Here is a 20,362-nt window from a genome sequence, read left to right as displayed (position 1 = left end):
GAGGGGCAGGGTCTGGGCCTCACCTGGTGCTAGGCATTTTGTAAGCATTCAATAAATATTGAATGGAAAACTCTGGAAGGTCACCCAGTGACCGACAGGGCTCATTCGGGGCAAAGCTGGAAAGGGAAGCTTGTCCCCAGTGGCAGAGTTCACACCAGCAAGTCGGAAACAACCTAGATGTCCACCCGTGGGGATGGCTTGGGAAGTCAGAGCACATCCTAGAGGGAGCTGCAGAGGCTGCTTCGGACGCAGGAAGAGCAGGCTGCAAACCACAGCATGACCCCCATTTTGTGTTTCTCTGTATATACGTTTTAAAAAAAATCCTAGGAGGAACTATACCAAAATGTTGACAACGACTGCCTCCAGGTAGAAGGTATGGGGTGGTATTGTTGGTGACTTATTATGTGTGCTTGTAATCTCCAGAATTTCTAAAAGTGACCATGTATTTTGCATGACACATTGTTAAAAAATAATAAACACTATTTTTAAAATGACCGAATACCAGTCCCTTCCCCCCCCCCCCCCCGCCACAAAAAAAACCTCTCAGAATGGGACAAGAAGGACTGTTCATTGAGCACCTGTTCTGGGCTGTGCCTGAAGTTGTAGGGTTTTACTTACATGATCCCCTGGATCCTCACTACACCCCGTTTTACAAATGAGGGGAACTGAGGCTGGGGGGATGCCTGGTGCTCAAGGTCACACAGCTCGGGACAGCTGTGATTCTGCCAAAAGTCCGGCTCATTGCCAAGGGTGTGTTCCTTTCTTTCTAATTCAACAGACAGCAGCTGTGACCATGGACACAAACACATTTGGTATGGGGAAACTGAGGCTCCATGGGGGTATAGTTCTTACTCAGGTGTAAGGGTCAGTCATGGGTGGTGGCTATATTTGGAACTCTCTCTTAAGAGCCAGAAAACCAACTCAGGTGGTGTGGGTCAGTGGATTGAGCGCCGGCCTGTGAACCAAAGAGTCGCTAGTTCAATTCCCAGTCAGGGCACGGCCTGGGTTATGGGCCAGGTCCCCAGTAGGTGGCGCTTGAGAGGCAACAACACACTGATGTTTCTCTCCCTCTCTTTCTCCCTCCCTTCCCCTCTCTAAATAAATAACATCTTAAAAAAAAAGAAGAAGAAGAGTCAGAAACCCTTTGTTTAACCATTCATTTGCAACATCTCAGATGGACCTTCTCAGATGGACCTTCTCAGATGGACCTTCTCTGGAGGGGGACCTTCTGGTTCACACCCACTCCTCAGGGCTCCAGGCCACATCTCCAGAGAAGAAAGGAGCCCATAGCCCTCGGGAGAGTTCCTAGGAAGAGTCCCACGTGTATCTGATGAGGTCACAAAGCCCCTCCACGGAAGGCTCCTCCCCCAGGCCAGGGAGACTGCCCCTGGCAGGACCATGGCCAAGCCCTGGGGAAGCTGAGCTTGAAGCCAAGGCCAGTGGGCTGGAGGGTGCCAGGTCCCTGACTCCATGCCCTGGGTGACCCCCCCCTTTATGTAGCCACCATGAACAGGCTTTGGAACATCAGGCACCTGGACCCATTGCCAGGCCCCCCGCAGTGGGTCCCCATTCTGGGCCAGCTGCAGAAGACCCTCCAGAAGGGCGAGTACCTGCCCCTCTGCCCGCTGCCCATGTTCGAGAGTAACTTTGTCCAGGTTTCCAGCTCCCTGTGCCCTGGGGCAGAGAGGGGCAGAGTGAGACCCCTGGGGCTGGCGGGGTTGGGGCCACTGGGGACTCAGGGGGTGGGGGCTTGGTCTGGGGGTGCCTCGAAGCATTACAGGAAGGAGTGGTTCCAGCCCTTCTCCCTGGCCCCCCAGGTGACCAGCCGAGGGGCCCCCGTGTATGTGCACCACAAAAGCAACCACCTGACCATGGGTGTGGCCGCCTCCCTGCCCGGCCCGGTGCTGCCAGACCTCCTGCTCATTGCTCGGCCCTCTGAGGCCAGGGACTGCTCCAACCTCGTCCTCACCAGGTGCCTGAACCCCTCCATCCCCTGCCGCCCCCACCTGCATCTCCTGCTCTACCTCCCCCGTCTCCTGCCTCCACCAGGATGATCCCGCTGGACCTGGTCCACCTCTACGTCCACAACCTGTCTGCCTGGCGCCTGAAGCTTGGCTTGATCACAGGCCGCTACTACTATCTGGAGCTGAACGCCCCCGACAGCGAGGTAGCATTTCTGTTTGACCGCTGGATCCGGCTCATCCACCTGCTCCAAGAGCCCGCCACCTTCTGGGCCCCCAGGACCTTGAAAACGCCCCTCTCGGACCTGGCCCAGATGGCACCTCCTGCCTCCACCTGGACCCTCCAGGTGGGGGCATGCTCACACAGACCCCAGCGGGCGGTGATGGCTATAGATTCAAAAGGGAGCCAGGACAAAGGACCTGAAGTCCAGGATTCCCAGGAATGGGGCTGGGGGCCTGGACACCTGGGTCTGAGGGAGGAGGGACTAGGGGTCTGGACCCCTGGGTCTGAGGGAGGAGGGGCTGGGGGCTGGAGTCTTAGCCTGGGTACTAATGGAGATGTGGAAGCCAGGAAGAGGTTGTCCCTCCTGACTGTTCCCTTTCCATCCACAGGACCAGTCCCACTGCAGACGGTCAGGTGAGCAGGCTCTGGAACCCATTGGGTTTGCTGCACCTCAGCTTCTCTTCTGCCACATGTGGATGGGGCCTCCAGCACTGGGGTCCTTAAGTCTTATGTCTGCCCCCTGGCAGAGCCCCCCACCAGTCTCCTCTCCCATTGTCCTTCCCAGACTCAGGGGCCCTGACTCAGGTCTTCCCCTCTCTTTTCAGCCATGATTTTTAAACCCAGCTTTTCTTACAAGATGCTGACATCTCAGAAACGGAGGAAGGCCAAGGTGAGCAGACCCCGGCAGGCCCCTGGGTGAGGCAGGGCCAAGGGGCTGTGCCTCCTGATGGCCCTGCCTTCCTCATCCTTCTGCCAGACCCCCAGGCGCAAACTCAGGTCCCAGGCTGTGGGTGACTCCGTGCCTCTCATCTGGTCACAGCCAGAGCACCCTGGCACCAGGAAGAAAGCCACAGAGAAAAAGTAGGCTTGGGACCATGTCCCCGGTGGGTTTGGGAGAAGAGTGGGGACGCCAGCCAAGTCCCACCACACTGTGCCTGCAGGTCCCACCCAGAGCTCGGCCTTCATGGCTCTCAGACCAAAATCCAAGTTTCTGGTGAGCATACTCCTCCCTCTGATTCTGTGAATGAGCCCCGAAGCCCAGCCCCTCCCCTTCGTGCTCAGGCTGCTTTCTTCCCGCCCAGGGAAGCCCAGCATCACCATCCGGACCATCTTCAGCATCGTGTCCAGAACCGTCAACCACAGGCTGTCCTCTTCCAAGGTAGGCTATACACTGGGGCCTGAGCCCAGCTCCTGGGTCTGAGGGAGAAGGGTCTGGGGGCCTAGACTGCCAGGTCTGAGGGAGGAGGGGCTGGGGGTCTGGACTCCTGGGTCTGAGGGAGGAGGGGCTGGGGACCTGGACCCCTGGGTCTGAGGGAGGAGGGGCTGGGGGCTGGACTCCTGGGGCTGAGGGAGGAGGGGCTGGGGGCCTAGACTGCCAGGTCTGAGGGAGGAGGGGCTGGGGGTCTGGTCTGTGTTTGAGAGGCACCCCCCAGGCCCTGACCATTCTTCCCCTCACCTTCCTCCACTGTCCCTCATCTTCCTCCACTTCCTCCAGGGTCATTCAGAACCTGATGGAGCAGTGGTCCTTGGCCATTTAGTGAAGACCCCTTCACATTGTACCTCAGAGAACAGTCCCAATATTTCCTTGCTGGTCTCCTACGATCACGTGGATATTCGACAGAACATGCAAGACCTGTCGGACCTGGATTCCAGCACCTTGTCCTCCAACTCCCTCAGCCAGGACTCCTACTGTCCCAGCTTCTACCTGCCTGCCCCCTACTCGTCTGCCCCCAGGGACAAGATGGCCAGGCCTCCACCCTCCCAGAAAACCTCCTCTGTCCCTCCCAGCTCTTGGAAAGATCCATCCATCCTTGATCAGGCCCAGAAGGTCTCAGCTGTGCCTGCTTCATCTCGGAAGTCCCCAGCTGGGCCTTCTGCCCCCCAGAAGACCCCAGTTCCAGCCCCTGTTCCCCAGAAATCCCCAGCCATACCTGGCTCATCCAGGAAGACTTCATGTGTGCTGGCTATAACCCAGAAGGCCCCAGCCATACCTTCCCTGTCTTGGAAGAACCCACTTGTATCAGGGATCCCCCCAAAAGCCATGCCCTGTCCTGTTCCAAAACAGCAATCTCTGTTCCCATCTAGCCCATCCCCGAAGGCTCTGACTCCACCCGCCCGATACCAGATGACACCGGACCCTGGTGATTTTGGCTCGTCTCTGAGGGGAAAACGTGTTGAGAATGTGCTCGAGAGAAGCCAGCCAGAAGGGAAGATGGAGCCGTTGGTGCTGGTGGGCACCCAGGAGACACAGGTTGCAGAGATGTGGGCCCAGAAAATGTCCCTGGAGCTGCCCTTCCATACCACCCAGAAGGAGACCAAGGGGCTCATAATCAGCAAAGCCCAAGAGATCACCTGGGATGGCTTGAAGGGCAAGGGCAAGGGCAAGGTGGAGGATAAGGTCCATGGGACAATGGAGGGGAAATCCCTGGACTTGCCTGGCTTCAAGCCCAGGCTGAGGGGGCAGCAGCAGACGTGGGCTAAGTCCCAGGAGCTGGCCGTGGAGGGAGCCCCACAGGAGCGCAGAAGGCCCTTCTCTGTGAAGGAGCTCACCTTTGCCAAGATGGTGATCCTGGCCAACTCTGAGAAGATGCCCTTGAGACCAGAACTGGTTGGTTTGCCCTCCTGGCTCTTGATCCCCCAGGTGTCTGCCAGGCCCATGGTGGGCCCAGAGCCCCTCATCCCTGGCCAGGCTACCGTGTTGGAGGGCACACCAGTGGTGGACAGGGAAGTGGAAAAGCTGCTCTCAGACCAGAGGCGGTCTTTCAAAGTGCCCCCCCGCTCTAAACGTGGCCCCAGCAGCCTGAAGACGGAGAGAGTATCCCAGGCCCCCATTCCTCTGCCTGCAAAGAGGTGGGAGGAAGTCCAGCCCCCCATCTTGCTGAACTCCATCCCAAAGATGGAGGCTAGAGTATCCCAAAAGCCCGACAGAGAATCTCAGGAGACCGTGGGGATGCCAGGCCCATGTCCCCTGGCCACTACGGGGTCATCCTTGGAAGTTCCTGTGCCCAAGCTCATGGAAATTGAGAATAAGAGGGACTTGCTGAACAAGATGGAGAAGACAAAGAAAAAACTGAGTATCTTCACGCCTTGGCCCAGGTACTTAGGGAGAAAGGACCTCTGGGGTTATCAGCAAGAAGGTGACGTGTGGTGGGGAGGAAGACCTGCATGGGGCAGGCTTAGGGAGCGCAGAAAGCAGGGACTCCTCATGCTGCAAACCCTTTAAAACATGATACTCTGTGAAAGGAGCCAGGCAAACATGCCAGCTATATAGTGCATGACCCCACGTGTGTCAAATGTCTAGAACAGGCAAACCCATAGACACAGAAAGGAGGTTAGTGGTTACCAAAAGCTGGGAGGGATGGGGGGATGGGCAGGGACTGCTTCACCGGTATGGGGTTTTATTTGGGGGTAATGAAAATGCTCTGGCACTAGATAGAGGAGGTGGTTGCAGGACATTGTGAATACAATGCCACTTTAAAATGGTCACACTGGCAAATTTTACGTGATGTGTATTTTCCAATACACGGATACACGAGAAGGGTAATCCAAGACTTGCTCTGTCCAAGGAGTTTGCTGGAAGGGGAGAGGCTGCTGGAATGGGACATGGTCAAAATAGGAGTTTTAAGAGGAAGAGAGATTGGTGCATTTGGATGTTGGAGTGAAGAATGAAGGGCCAGGCTTCATATTTGCGGAGGAGGGCAAGAAACCTGGGAGGGACACGGCCGTGGGGAGGACTGGAGGCGGTGGGCTTGCCGGCTCCTGGAGCAGGAAGGAGTCGGTTCAACAGGTGTTTACTGAGCGCGCACTGCTCTCTCTCCAGCAAGCACCGTTCCCACAGGCTTCAGTAGCAAGATGCGGGGACTGAACCACAGTCACTAACTAAAGTGTACAAGAGGAGCCCAGCGCGGGCGGCCCGGTAGCCCCTAACGTCCTCAGACCCGCCTCACACCTGGCACTGAATCCAGGCTCTGGAACCCCACTCGTGCTCTTTGCTCTTCCCCGCAGGCTCCAGGCGCCATGCCCCTCCACTGTAGGAAGCAGGGTGCTGAACAGGCCAGGCGTTGGGGGCGGGGGGGGGGGGGGGGCGGAGCTCCCTGTCGGGTAGAGACCAGAGCTATCTATACATTTATATATTGGGGGGTGGGAGGGTGGGCTTGGGGAGAACCGGCGGGGTGGCCCAGCTTTGCAGAAATTAAAAGCCTGAGTCTGAGACTCGGCAAAAGTCGAGCCTGGGTGCCTGTGTGTGCGCACGGGGGCCCGGGATGGGGCGTGGGGCTGGAGGGGGGAGGGGGCGGGGGGAGGAAGGGTCCTCCCGGACCGCCGCCCGGAGTCCCAGACCGTTTTCTGCAGCGCAGCGGCTCTCATTGGCTGGGCCTTCCAGAGTCCCAGCCAATAAGGCCCAGGGGTCGTGGTTTTCCTCCGTTGAGACCCTCGAGACTCAGAAACGACGGGCACCCCGGACAAGCACAGGGACGCGCTGACTTCAGCCTAGTGAGGACAGGAAGGGTGGGATTGGGGCTGGGTTTCGTGGTGGGGATCAGGCACGGAGACCCTCCTGCCCGCAGGAGCTGCTGACTCAGTGCATGGTGGACAAGAAGCCCTCCAAGGGGCCATGGCCCACGCCACCTTTCGACCCGCGCTTCCCCAACCAGAACCAAACCCGCAACTGCTACCAGAACTTCTTGGGTGAGCCCTCAGGGGCAGGGGAGGGGGAGCGGGGTGAGGCGAGGGGCAGAAAGGGGCGCACCCCAACTTCAGAGGGGCCCGGGCCCTCCCTGGAAACGGAGACCGTTGGGGTGGGAGACGGGGCGAGCCGCGGTAGAAGGGGCGGGACAACCCTATGGGGCGGGGCCTTGCGTGGAGGGGGCGGGGTCTGTTCCTGGAGGGGCGGGGCGGTGCAGGGAAAGGCGGGGACTCGCCTCGGGTGGGCGGGACCGAGGCTGTGGAGGGGTGAGGTGGAGGGGTGAGGTAGAGAGGGAGTTGGACTTGGCCAGGAAGGGAGTGGGACCTATCACGGAGGGGTGAAGATTGGTCGTTAGTGGGCGGGGCCTATTCTGGAGAGGTGGGGCGGGACGAGGGAGAGCAGGGGTCTTGCAGGGAAGAGGTGGGGCCGGATCTTGGAGAGGCGGGGCCTACTCTGAAGGCACTTGACAAAGTAGTGTAGGGGCGGGAAAAGGAGAGCCAGGGTGTGGCAGGCAGGGGCGGGGCCTGGCCTGGAGTGGGTGAGGCGGACCTGGGCGGGCAGGGCCTGCGTTGGAACCGGTAGGGACTGACCACAAAGAAGCCGGGCTTGCCCTGGAGTGAAAAGAAGCGGGTGGGGTCGAGAGGGGCGGATCCTGGCCGGGGACCGGGCGTGAGGTGCGGCGGCGACCACCGCCGGGTCTCGCTCCGCAGACTACCACCGCTGCATGAAGAAGATGAACCGCCGCGGGAAGAGCGCTCAACCCTGCGAGTATTTCTTCCACGTGTACCACTCGCTGTGCCCCATCAGCTGGGTGAGCAGGGCGCGGGGCGTGCGCTGATCAGGCGGGCCCGGGCGACGGTGGGCGTCCAGCCGAGCTGAGCCTGCGTCCCCGCCTCCCTCCTTCCCTACTTCAGGTGGAGCGCTGGACGGAGCAGATCAAGTCGGGGACCTTCCCGGGCAAAATCTGACGGTCTAAGCTCGCGGCTCCTCCGAGAGACCAGCCCCAGACGCCCCCATCTCTTCGTCTCCCGGACACCTGGCCCCGGCTTCCCACCCCCAGTCTCTAAGCACCGAATAAAGCTATGCTGTTGCCTGTTTCTTCTTAATGTCTGCCCCGTGTGCCGTGGGGGCTCGGGAGAGTCCTCCCGGTGTCTGTGCCCTGGAGCCAACACTGCAGTTCTGAAGATGAGTTGGGGGGCTTGGAGGACTGTGCTCCATCCGGGCTGGGATGGAAGGAGCTCTATCAGATCCCTGGGGCAGGAGCAAGCCAGCCCCTCCCACCCCTCCCCGCCCACCCGTAGGCAGCAGCCATCAGCTCAGGGTCACCTTGGGCTCTCTGGATGCCAACGCTTGCTCACCAGGATGGCTCCAGGGTGCTCCTGCCTCTCAATCCCCACACCCACCTGTCACCAGAATCATCCTTCCTCAGGATCCTCTTCCTCTTACCTGGACCACCTCCCGAACTCCTCCCAAGCTTTCTACCCCTCTGTCTCAGTCCATCCCCATCCATCCCACCCCAAACCCTGAGGGGGATCATTTTTGGACCTCCCAGCACTGACCCCCCCACCCCCATCCCTCAGTCCCTTGCTCCAAACCCTTTCTAGACTCTGCCACCCTCCATCACTCCCCTGCCCCATGTGACTCCATTTCCCTCTCAGCACAGCTCAGTCCTGCCAGGTGAGCCAAACCTTCCTCACAGCCGTCCTCTGTCCCACGAGCAGGAGCACCCTTCTCCATTCTCTTAATGAAACAGGACGACCCGTCTCTGGACATGTCACCCTAGTCCCCCGCTGCAGACCCCTTCCAGACTGAGCTCCAGGACACTCAGAGGGCCCGCCTGAATTACTCTCTGCTCCCACCTCTTTGGACGCTGGGCCTGCCCTCAGCCAGGCTCTGAGACAACGATGCCGAGATTCCAGACAGCCCTCAAAATATCACCTCTCAAGCCACCTCCCCAGGCTGAGAAGTGACCCCTGACCCAGCACAGAGGAGCGTGGTCCTGCTCCAGACCGCCAGCTTTCTGGGCATGGCAGGGTTGGATTCTACTGTTTTTGCCTAAAGCTGTCTCCTTCCTCAGGCATACTGGGCCCCCAGCCTGAGGCTGTCTCAGGAAGACCCGGTCCACCCTGGAGTTCAAAGGTAGCTGTTACGAATCATGACAACTTTCTGGGTAACCCTGGACACAAGCCTGTTGACCTACATACACTTTATTTTTCTCGCTGTAAACCAGATAGTGCAGTCCCGTGATCCCGCAGAGGGACCGTGGGAAAGGCTAGGTGAGCTCAGGGGAGAGCAGGCTCCATCCGGTCCCCTCATCCCCTGGGTGTTCTCACCACCCCACCCAGGGCACGACCCAGATGTGCCCTCTCCAGGATGGCTCCACCCCAAGGCCTCAGCCCCTCAAGGATCCTCTCCGGGACCCTGCCCCTGAAAGGCAGGGGAAGAGGGAGGGCACGAGGTACGCCCTGGCCCAAGCAGACCTGGACACTACAGGAGGGGTCCTCCCTGGAGGCCCCCACACACAGAGGCTCCTGCACTGCCACAGGAAGGAAGCAAACAGCGGTACCATACCCCACAGGCCAGGCAGCTCTGAGTCACAGAACGGGGTGACAGTGTCTGAGCACTCGGTGAGGTCACTCAGGTAGTGTCCAGGCACAGGGCTGACTCCTATGCAGCCACGGCCAGCCTGCTGACCTCACCAGAGCACCTGTCTAGAGCGCATTTCACCCCATTGGCCAGCAGCCCCTCCCAGTCTTCTTTCTTCTTTCCTTCTTGGGCTGGGGATCCTCCCACCACCATCCCTTGACCACTTAGCCACTTTGGGGCCACTCCTGTTTTCCCTGTGGCCACCACTGTCTTATGGATACCTGAACCTGGGCCAGACCCACCCAGCCCCCAGCCTAGCCTCCAGCCAGCTGGACCAACATGACTGCAAACTCCCAGCCCTGGTCTCTGGCTCTGAACACCCCTCCACAGCTCCTTGGCCAGCTCTGCCTGCCACATGCTGAGCCTCCAATATCAGCCTCTGCACCCCAGCAGCCCCCCAGGTCAGAGGAAACAGAGGGCAAGCAATTTGCTCCCCATCCCACCTACCCTGCATCTCTGCTCTCCTTCCCACCTCCTCCCCCTCCCTCAGAGCCCATCCCCCAACCTCCCTCCATCCCTCCCTCCCTCAGAACCAGCTCCTTCCTCTTAGTCTAGACGCTGGTGCCTCCAGGTGCTTACCTGTTGGAACCATGAACCCACTCAGATGCCCTCTGCCCTTTGTTCCACAAACCCTCGCACCTCCCAGGCACCTGCTCGCCCTCTCTTCTTCCACCCACCAGCTAGCCATCCCTTGGTCCCCAGTGGGCGCTGCTCCAGCCTTCCTGGTATCTGCCCCTTTCCCAGCCTGAGGACCCCAGAGCCTGGATGATCTCTGAGAGGGGGTTCAAGTCCTAGCTCTGCAGCTTACCAGCCATGTGACCCCAGTTGGAGTTTCTAAGCCCGTGTCCCGTGGTCCATTCATGTAAAATGGGTTTCCCAGGCACTGGGGTTGGGGGGGTGGGGGAGAGGGTGGTGCTGTGAGTGTCCAGTCTCGCTGGGTATGTGGGGTCTCTGTCTATGCAAACAATGTGAGGCACTCAGTGTCCATGTGACCAGTTCTGGTGCCCAATATGGCACTGGACAGTGGGGGTCACCCAGATGGCAGCCCCAGGGTGACTGACCCCATCAACAAGGTCCTGGAGCTCCTGGACGAGACACAGGTGTAAAAGGGTCAGAGAGCACCCCCAAGAGGAGACAAGGGGTCCAGGCTTGGGTTGTCCTGTCGCTGTCATTACTTTGTTTCTTTTGGCTCCCTCTTGCCTGTGCTTCCCAGCCACCTTCCTCGGTGACCTTGCTCCGGTCTCCACGTGTATGGTGGGGTTCTCGATGACCTTGACCCCCACCCTTCCCTGGACTTGGGCCACCAAGGTGGGCTCCTGATGACAAGCCTAACTTCACTTGGATGCCCCCAGGTCCTGCCAGCTCATGGGATTCGATGCAAACTCCTGGCACCGATTGCGTTTGGGCGCCATCCACATACAAGCTGTGGGACCCTGGGCAGGCACTGTTCGTAAGGGGGCAATCATGGTAGGATTGTCACCATCCTGGAGACATACCAGGAAGCACGCGGCCAGGATCACTGCCAGCTGTACTGTCCTGGAGGTCTTCCCTCCAGTCACCCTGTCGTTCTGGCCCAGGGCTTCTCCACCGGGAGCTGGCTGTGGCCCACAGCGGGACAGTGGGCAGTGTCCGGAGATATTTTTGTCACAATGGAGGGGGTGCGACTGGCCTCTAGCGGGTGGAGGCCAGGCAGGCTGCTCCTCACTGTAGAATGAGGCGCTCACAGTGGCAGCCCCTTGCCACGGTGGGAGTCCCTAAGGCTGGCTTCTAACCTGCGGTTTTGAGGTCCCAGCCACTGTTGAGGGTTGGGCAAAAGCTCTACACCCTCTCCTTCCAGAACGTGCACGGGAATCTGCAGTGACTACCTGTAACATAGGATTCCAGGGGCTCGTGAGAGCCTCCTACCCTTCCAGGCCAAGGCTGCCTTCTGTGTTGTCGCCTTTGTCTAGATGCCATGGTGACAGCTTGAACTTCAGCTTATTGAGAGGGACAAGTTCTTCAGCGACTATCCCCTCGACCGCCTCTCCTCATTCTCCTCCCCTGCTTGCTGACTGGGAGGCCCCTCTCATTTTTCTTTTAAGATTTTATTTATTTTTAGACAGAGGGAGAGGGAGGGAGAAAGGGAGAGGAACATTAACGTGTGGTTGCCTCTTGCATGCCCACTACTGGGGAATCTGGCCTGCAACCCAGGCATATGCCCTCAGTAGGAATTGAACTGGTGACCCCCTGGGTCACAGGCCGGTGGTCAATCCACTGAGCCACACCAGCCAGGGCTCATTTAAAAAAATACATTTATTTATTTTTAGAGATGGAAGGAGAAAGACAGGGAAAGAAACACTGATGTGTGAGAGAAATATTGATCAGTTGCCTCTTGCACACCCCAAACTGGGGACCTGGCCAGCAACCCAGGCACGTGCCCTGACTGGGAATCAAACCAGCGACCCTTTGATTCTCGTCAGCCCACTATCCACTGAGCCACACCAGCCAAGGCAAGGTGGTCCTTATTTTTAACATCACTGAGAAAACTAACATGGTTCAATAGAATTTTCATGGAAGAGATTTTCTCACCCTGAAAAGCACAAAACAGGTTGCATATAAATGAAATGCACTATAAAGTAAAAAAAGACAGCTGCCCTGAACCACCAGGGTCTCCCTGTGGTCTCACCACCTCTGTCACATGGCCTGGCCTCCACCGCCTCCAGGGTGAATTTTTGCAAGGCCAGCCACCTTGGAGGACATAGATGGGGGGCCTGCAGCCCACCCCCGGCCTCAGCAGTCTGCGGCCTGCCCTCTGTGAGGCCAGGGACCCTCTCTATTGTCAGCTGTTTGTATTTCCCTCTGTAATTAAGAGACAACGGGGGAATTCAAGATACTGAACTGGATCTGAAGACACCTGAGATCCACATGGTCCTACAAAGCCAGGCCAACCAGGAGGGCATAGGTGAGGTGGGGGAGGGGTGTCTGACCCTGCTTGCTGGACCTGTGGGCTCATCTGGAGAACTGGGGACAACCCCCTCCTGTTGGGAGGGTGGTCTGACAGCATTCTTCCTCAGCCCTGTTTAGAGGGGGATGTGCCTCTGGACTCAGCAGCTCTGCCCTCGGAGTCATCACCCCATCATGCTCCCAGAGCCTTCAGGGCCCAAGGCCTGGCTGCCTCCTCTGGGCCTGGCATCCTCAGCCAGGCCAAGGGTCTCACCCTCCTGATGGACATCCCCTCCAAATATGAATCAAAACGAATGGTGTCCCAGGGTTATGCTTATAACAAGGTTTTAATAAAATAAAAAGTTCAAGTGCTTCCAATCCCCCAACATACCCCATTCCAGTGTGGGGGGAGGGAGCCCCCACACTCCAGTAGCACCAGGGATAGCACCATGAGAAAGATGAGGTCACACCCGGCCTCCCTGAGACCCGCAGGGTGGCGAGGACATATGGACGTCCCCCCACCCCACCCCCCACCTCAGACAATCGCAGAGCTGAGAGCACACTCACTCCCCTCCACGGGGCAGTCTGTGGAAACTGCCGCCCCCAGCCCCCAAGTCAGTTCCCTTCCTCCCAAGGCCTGGGCTTCTGGGGAGATGCCAGGGGTGGCCTCCACTCCCTATGGCTTTGCTCCCTGGGCAGGAGAAGGTGGCGGGAAAGGGACTGGCTTCTTCAGTCCTGAGGCTGGGGCTGGGGGTGCGGAGGGCAGCAATGGCCAGGGCTCCCTGCTGGGGTTGGGGTGGCTCAGGGGTCAGCAGTCACAAAGGGTCAGGGGTCCGATCCCTGGGGATGTCCAAAGCAACCCCCCCCCAGGTCAGAGCTGTGCTGGGGTCAAGGGTCATCTCCCTCTTAGAGGTCCAAGAGCTCCTTCTGGAGGTCAGTGAGTCCCCCGAACACTCGGGGCTAGGGGTACAAGGCGGGCGCCCTATCCAGGCCAACATGGCCCCTAACTGTTGACATCCAGGTCGATGGAGCCATGGCTGACCACCAGCCTCAGGCGCTTGGGTGGGGAGAAGGGCACAAAGGCGAGGGCCTGTTTGGGGATGGAGGCGGGGCCTGGGGTCCTGGCAGGGGTGAGGGTGGGGGTGGGAGTGGCAAGTGGGGCTGGGACCACGCGGCTCAGATCCACACGCAACACGTAAGGCAGCCCATAACGCCGGGCCCAGCGCCAGTCCTGCTGGGGCGTCCAGCAGGCACGGGGGGGCTGGTCCAGGGCCACTGCAGCCTCTGCCTGCAGGCAGCAGTGGGGGCTGCAGCCTCCCCACCGGTGCAGGGAGACTCGAGCAGTACGGAGAAGGGGGACCATGGGGGCCCGCCGGGGCTGGGGGCGACGGCGTCTCCGTGGACGCACCCAGAGCTGGGGCTGTGGTAGCCACTGGAGCCAGAGAGGTGGGGCATCGGGGCTGGTGCTGCAGGGCGGGGGTCGCAGGGGCTGGCAGGCCGCTGTGGAGGTGGGGGAGAGGAGAGAAAGAATAACCCTGTGAGCAGGCCCTCCGGAAAGTGGGACAGCTTTTGTTCAGACCACCCCCAACCCCACTGGGACGCCCAGGAGCAGGACAGAGGGCAGACAAGGGTTGAGGACCCGAGGACCCGGGAACAGATGAGAGAGGCTGACAGGATGGGGTCCCTGGCTTTTGCTCACCACAGAATGGGTCCTGGCGCAGAGGGAACCGGTGGGCACAGGCCCTCGGGGTCAGTCGGCCGCCACCCAACCTCTGCAGCAGCCTCCGCTTGGTCTCCCGGAGCTGGTACTTGTCCAGGGGCCGCGGTGGCAAGGGCTCCCGGGGCCGCAGGCGGAAAGCCCCCTCCCCTTTCCTAAGGGATGTCAGCCCTGAGGTTGCATTTTCGGGTTCACAGAATATCCGCTTCCCTCCCGCCTGCCCACCTGCACCCCCGCGCCCACCTCTCGCAGGTGTAGCATTCACAGTGCTCATTCTTTTCACCAAAAAAGCCTTCACCATAGAAGCAGGTCACCTCGTCCCCCGGCTCGATGTCCCGGAGCACCTTCACGCAGGCTGCGTTCCCGTCTGCGGGCACAAACTGGGAGCCCAGCCGCTCAGTGCCCTGGCCCACCCGGGCACCCTGGTCCCCAAGGTCCTCCCCCGTGGCAGGCAGGGTCCAGGAGGCCCTGGGGGGGTGGCATCCCTGCCCAGGGCCTGCCCGCCTCACCCAATCTCCGACCATCTGCTGCCTGTGGCTTCCTCCCCTCCTGCAGAGGGATGATCTGACCCCACCCTGGCAGGGTGGTGTGACCTCGCTCTCCTATAGCCAAGCCTTGCCCCTCGGGCCCTGTAACCCACTACCTGCCAGCCTGCACCCTTGCAGCCGCCACCCCTCTTCCTGGGCTGCTGCCCCACGGCCCCCACCTGCCTGCTCCTTCCTCTGAGATGCCCGCTGGGGAGGTGGGGAGAGGTGTGACTCCCGCCCACCTATCCATCCGTCCGTCCATCCATGCTAGACTGACACAAGCCTGGGCGTGGCCCTTGCTGCCCACCTGACCCCAGGCCACTGGCCGGTGCCTCCGGAGTGCACGGTGTCTTGCATCCTAGTTTTCTCCATCCTTAAGACCCTGTCTGCAGCCAGCACTGGTCACCTCTTGCTCAGTTACAAACTAGGTTACACACCAGCCTCGCCATAGCCACCCTGCCTCCAGCCCCTCCCCTTTCTGCCGGGCCTCCAGCTCACCAGCTGCCAGGACACCTAAAAGCCCAGCTCCCTGATGCACTGAGCGGGGCCTTCCGCAGAGCAGACCCGAGCTCATGCAGCACAACAGCCTGGAGTCCTCTTGCCTGTCACACCTCCTGACCCTCCAGGATGATGACATGTCCCCGTTTTCCTAAAACACCCAGGAAAATCCTACTCCTCCTTCACTGCCTGCCCTTGTGCCCCTGGTGGCTGTTGCCTGCCTCGTCATGGAGCCTCTCACGGGGCCTTGCCTTGTTTTCTGTCCAGCTCAGTGTCTATGCACAGGCCACACCAAAAACACCTCAGGAGGTCTCCCTAATCACAAAGACACGTTCCACAAACATCAGTGTGCACCGTGTACCTGACCTGCAAGACCAGCTGGGAGGCAGGTTCTTGCTGTCTCCCATCTGAGAAACCAGTGCCCAGACGGACTGAGCCAGGACTCAAGTCTAGCTCAAAGTGTAGGGCCCCAGACCCCCTGCCACACCTCTGGGCTCCCCCAGACATAGGACTAGGCCCCGCACTCGGCAGGCGGCACCCACAAGACTATCTCCACTACATTCCCCCTCCCCCGGGCTCCCCCACAGCAGGGGCAGACACCAACCACGCCTCTCAGAAATCTCTGTCCTCCTCCTCCAGGGCTCTCTGGCCTTGCCCCAGAGGGCACGAACCTGCAGGGTCCTGCCACTCAGCCCCCTGCTCCTGCCACCACAACCGCACCAGTGTGGCCCAGAAGCATCTCCCCATGAAGCCCAGGGCCCAGACTCAGGGTCACTTTCTGACTCCCTATCACCACACGCTCCATCCCCCTACAACTGGCCCAGCAAGCAGCACCGAAGTTCAGAGAGCAAAGAATACCTCCAGCAGATGGCAACCCGTGTTCCAATGTGACTGTAGCCAAAACCCCTTCCTCCCTCCCTCCTCTATCAGCCACTAGCACACCGCCACCTGGGGGATGGGAACGGGTTTTGTCAGGTAGGGAGACCGTGGACAGTTTCTGGTTATTCACTGACCAGAAAGCCCTCCCCTCCTCATTTCCCACATGGCCACTCCATCCGGGGTTCCAAGTCTCACCTTGCAGTTGGGTTTGCAGTCTGGAGACAGCAGAGGGCAGGGGCATGGGAAGAGAGGAGACGGTGAATGAGCCACAAGGAGGAGCCTCACCCCTCCCAGGCCACTCCCCTCCAAACCACACCCCACGCACCATGGTTGATAAAGGCGGCGGGGCCCAGCCACAGCTGCGCACTGCGCTTACGGGTGGAGTACATGATGCTGAAGTCGTTCTCACCGGCCCGCAGCAGTCCCTCGTCGGCCTCCCGCAGCTCGGCGATGCAACCCACCAGCAGCTCCAGCTTCTCGTTCTTCTTCCTACCAAGAAGCCAGGCCGCGCAGTCTGTGAACAGCGCAGCCATGACCACCATTGCCAAGACTGTACAGACCGCCTCCAATATCGCTACACCTGCCCGGCTGCTACAAGTCATCCTCTGCCCACGAGGGCACCCTCTCCCTGCCCCTTGGCTTCTCCAGGACTCCCTTTTGCCTCAGGCAGCCCTGCCTGGACCAGGGCAGCCATTGGCAGTCCCTCTTCGCCAGCCTCTCCAGCTCATGTTCTGGGCTCCAGCTTAAAGCCTGGGTCCCCTGAACACTCAAAATCCCTTGGCTGGCTCCTGAAGCTCTGTGGTCACTATTTGCGGGTCCACTCAGCTACAATGAGTGCCATCATGGCCTGGCCTGCTCACTGTCCTGCCCCATACCTGCCCAGGAGCACCTGCTACGGTGTCAGGGCTTGGGTCAAAGTAAAGAAAGCATGGCACAGTCCGGGGCCCAAGGTCTAGTCTTTGGGGCAGTCAGCCCCACGAACCCAGGGGCTGCTTGGCAGGGGGAGGGGTGTGTCTCATTCCCCATCAGGGCTGTGTGTTCCAGACCAGACCTGCCTCCTTCTCGGCAGGTACACTAGCCAGCTCTCCTCCTCCACTTCCTCCCCCGGAAGGGACACAGGTCTCTCAAGTCTCTCCCAGCAGCGCCTCGAAGCCCGCATCAGTTCTGCCCTCTTACCAAGCTCGGGTGGATACAATCTTGGCTCCGTTTCTCTCCATGGAATAGCGGGTACAGGGCAGGATGGTAAAGCCGCTTTCAGGCAGGAAGGCTCGGAGGTAGCGATAGATCTGGGGGAGGGAGGGGGTGGGCAGGGTGAGGTGGGGGGCAGGGTCCTCCTTGGCCCTCTCTCTTTCCTGGGCTCTAGTCCTGTTCTGCCACTGACTCTCTGTGTGGTCCCCGGGGAACTCACTTCCCCTCTTGGGGCCTCAGTTTCTTCATCTGTCAAATGAAGAGGTTGGACTCCATCTCAGAGGGCCCGCCAACTCTCCTCTGCTAGGATTCTCTGAGCCCCGTCTCAGACGGTCCCAATCAATAGCTAGGAAGTCAGAGAGCCCCGGAGGGCTGAGCTGAGGGGCACAGTGCCAGGGGCTCCGAGGTGAGGGGAGAGGACACGCGGGTGAGTGGGGAAGGGAAGGGCGCCCTCACGTGGGTCTTGAGGGCAGCCTCCTGCCGCGGGCCCCGGCTCTGGAAGTAGTGGGTCATCCAGCCTCCCAGCGTCAGGGCCCGGTACGCAGCCTCCAGGTCCCGCTGCCTCAGGAAAGCCTCCAGCGCTGAGCGCAGGTGGTGCTGTCGCCGCAGGGGGGGCACAGGGCTGGGGGAGAGGGCATGCCTGGGTCCCAGGGCCTTGGCCTATCCCTCCGGGCCGTCCCGGGCCCCGCCCCCACCCGCACGGGGGCTGCGGGGCAAAGGGAAGGAATCCCAGCCCTCAGTCCGCCCTCCCCCAGGCAGCCTCACCTGACGTTCATCTTATGGGTGCGGAAACCCAGGTAGGGGTCCAGGACCAGGCTGGTGGCGAGGTCGTCGTTCTCACACAGTTCCCTGGCTGTCACTCTGTCAGGCCCCATGGTGCCCCACAGACCATGCTGCCTCCAGCTGGGAGCGGGGAGGGTCTACGCTTGCTCCGAGCCACCTAGGAGCTGTGTGGGGCTCTGCCAGGCCCTTCAGCCTCCTCATCTACACGTTGGGAAGAGAAGCAACACTCACTTGGCCGCTCTCGGGGCAGGTGAAATTCAACAAGTTCTTCTGGCAGTGGAGAAGCCCCCCCCACAAACAAGTGCCAGCCCCCTCCCCTGGTCTCTCTTTCTCCCCATGCTCTGGAGTGCAGACACAAAGCCCCCAACACACACTCACACCGAGGGGAAGGCTGATTATGATTGACTGAGAGTCTGAGATGACCCCAAAGGCTTAGCCCTGCGGGAGCCTGGACTCAAGACGCTCGGCTCCACCTCTGGTCCCCACTCCCCCAACACACAGGTTGCTCTTCCATCCACCCAGTCCCCACCTGCCCTCTCCAGCAGCCCTGGGAGTCGTCGTGAGGCCCTGGGTGAAGCCCCAGGCAGCCTGGAGGGGGGTTGGGGAGGGAAGTGGAGGAGGGATCCCAGCACCTGCTCCCTCTCCAAGGATTCCGGGGGAGGGAGGGCTCAAAGGACAAAGCGGGGGCGGGGGGGGGGGGGGAGAAGGAACAGTATGGGGAGGCAAGACAAATCCATAAAAAGAGGAGAAAGAAGGGGATTAGCAAAACGAAACAAAACAAGACCCCTAACCCTGTTCTGGATTCGTGGTGTGGGTGCCCTGCTGGGGCTTCAGGGAGAGTCAGCGGGGGGGTGGCAAGGAAGGGGGAGCCGAAGAGAGATTGGGAGCTGAGCGGCTGAGATAGGGGGTCTGGCAAAACCTGGCAGGCTGGGGGTAAATGAGGAGGGCGCGCTGCGGGAGAGCGCTGGGAGGAGCGGAAGCAGAGGGGCAAGTGGGTAAAGACCAAATATAGGCCGCACGGAGGGGAGCTGGGGCAGGGGCAAGCTGGGACGACAGAGGGGGCTGCGGGGATCCAAGGAGGCGCCAGGAAAGCCAGTCGGGAGAACTGGGGTGCAGGGAGAGGAAGCGGAGTAGGGCGTGGGGGTCCAGGGAGGATCTTGAGAAGGTAGAGAAGAGCCTAGGGGCTTGGAGAAACACTGGGGCAGGCAAAGTCCTGAGGATCCCAGGAGGAGCGTGGGAAGGCTGGGAGGACAGAGCCCGGAGCCCGAGCATGACCGTGGGTAGGCAGAGAAGGTCCAGGAAGGCACTGGGGGAAGCAGACAGGGGTCTGGGGCAGGTTCGGGGCTCCAGTGACCTGAGTTTGCGGTGAGCGTGCAGGGGAAGGGCCTGGTGGGTGAGGGGGCTCGGGGAAGGCACGGGGTGCAGGAAGGGCCTGGCGAGGAGGCACAGGGACGGCTGCGCGCCGACAGCCACAGGACGCTCGCGGAGGGGCCGGGAGACTTGGGCGCCAGGACACGAGGGGCCGGAACGGGCAGGGGACAGTCAGGGCTGGGGGCGACCGGGAGCAAAGGCAGCGCGGGGCGGGGGCCGAGAGGGGGCTCAGACGTCGGGCCCCGCGCCGCCCCTCACCCGCTTCTCCTCCTCAGGCGCCCGCGCCGCTGCCTCCGGTACTACCTCCCACTGCCTCTTCCAGCAATCCTCAGTCTCGGTCGCCGCGCCTCCCGTCTGCCCCACCGGGCCCGCCCCGCCACGGCCATCACGGCCTTCCATTGGCCAGCGCCGCCGCCACTCCTCAATTGCGGCGGCTTTTTCATCTCTCCCATTGGCTGAACTGCACTTTGCCTCCCCGCCTATCCCCCCTAAAACCCCATCAATTGCCCCCACAAAACCCCGCCACGCCCGCGCTGCCTCTCAGCGCCGCCGACAGCTGCGGTTGGTTCCCGCCGTTGTCCTTCCGACGCTACCTTGGAGATGTATCCCCACCCACGGGCCCTAGTCGGCGCGGTCATTGGCGGAAAGCGCCGTAACTCGGGTTTGGGTCAGGTTATTCGGGTCCAAGTGGAAAGAAGGCGGGCCAGGACTTGTGTGTGGTTGGTTTGCCTTGGACAAGATCATGCTCCTATTGGCTGAAGTCTCCGCCTGTCACCACAAGTCGCGACCTCCCTATTCTTTTACTCTGGTGAAATCTTCAGCCACCAGAGACAGAAAGCAAGGGAGGACAGGCTGGGTGAATGCGCGCGCACCTCCGTGCCCCGCCCAGAGAGGCCTGCGGTTGCCAAGGCGACGAAACTTTATTGACAACCCAGCCTGGGTACAATGGGCTCTCATTCTTCC

General features: G+C 60.5%; 3 protein-coding genes across 5 annotated transcripts; 2 read left to right on the top strand and 1 right to left on the bottom strand.

The window, feature by feature from the left end:
- Positions 1-1,505: 1,505 nt before the first annotated feature.
- Positions 1,506-6,218, top strand: FAM71E2 (family with sequence similarity 71 member E2). Its single transcript, XM_036013528.1, has 10 exons — positions 1,506-1,655; positions 1,818-1,972; positions 2,050-2,308; positions 2,574-2,598; positions 2,790-2,854; positions 2,942-3,045; positions 3,126-3,178; positions 3,267-3,343; positions 3,680-5,321; positions 6,190-6,218. Exons 1-10 carry the CDS (start codon positions 1,506-1,508, stop codon positions 6,216-6,218), a joined length of 2,559 nt encoding a protein of 852 aa, XP_035869421.1.
- A 468-nt stretch (positions 6,219-6,686) lies between these two features.
- On the top strand, positions 6,687-7,974 carry LOC114511557 (cytochrome c oxidase subunit 6B2). Its single transcript, XM_028530283.2, has 3 exons — positions 6,687-6,870; positions 7,579-7,679; positions 7,783-7,974. Exons 1-3 carry the CDS (start codon positions 6,768-6,770, stop codon positions 7,834-7,836), a joined length of 258 nt encoding a protein of 85 aa, XP_028386084.1. The 5' UTR covers positions 6,687-6,767; the 3' UTR covers positions 7,837-7,974.
- Positions 7,975-12,764: 4,790 nt separating this feature from the next.
- On the bottom strand, positions 12,765-19,787 carry KMT5C (lysine methyltransferase 5C). Of its 3 annotated transcripts, none has more exons than XM_036012708.1 (9): positions 19,703-19,787; positions 18,011-18,229; positions 17,702-17,867; positions 17,234-17,343; positions 16,383-16,546; positions 16,253-16,272; positions 14,397-14,533; positions 14,136-14,308; positions 12,765-13,936 (listed from the first exon to the last, which is right to left on the bottom strand). In XM_036012708.1, exons 2-9 carry the CDS (start codon positions 18,118-18,120, stop codon positions 13,440-13,442), a joined length of 1,377 nt encoding a protein of 458 aa, XP_035868601.1. In that variant the 5' UTR covers positions 18,121-18,229; positions 19,703-19,787; the 3' UTR covers positions 12,765-13,439. The 3 variants fall into 3 exon arrangements, with proteins under 3 accessions (XP_035868601.1, XP_028386198.1, XP_035868602.1); XM_028530397.2 differs by having other exon boundaries at positions 19,658-19,770; XM_036012709.1 differs by lacking the exon at positions 19,703-19,787 and adding an exon at positions 18,820-18,989.
- Positions 19,788-20,362: the final 575 nt, after the last annotated feature.

Source organism: Phyllostomus discolor, chromosome 12 (assembly GCF_004126475.2).
Source record: "Phyllostomus discolor isolate MPI-MPIP mPhyDis1 chromosome 12, mPhyDis1.pri.v3, whole genome shotgun sequence".
In the NCBI taxonomy this organism is placed as follows: domain Eukaryota; kingdom Metazoa; phylum Chordata; class Mammalia; order Chiroptera; family Phyllostomidae; genus Phyllostomus; species Phyllostomus discolor.
This window is presented reverse-complemented; position numbering and strand designations above follow the sequence as displayed.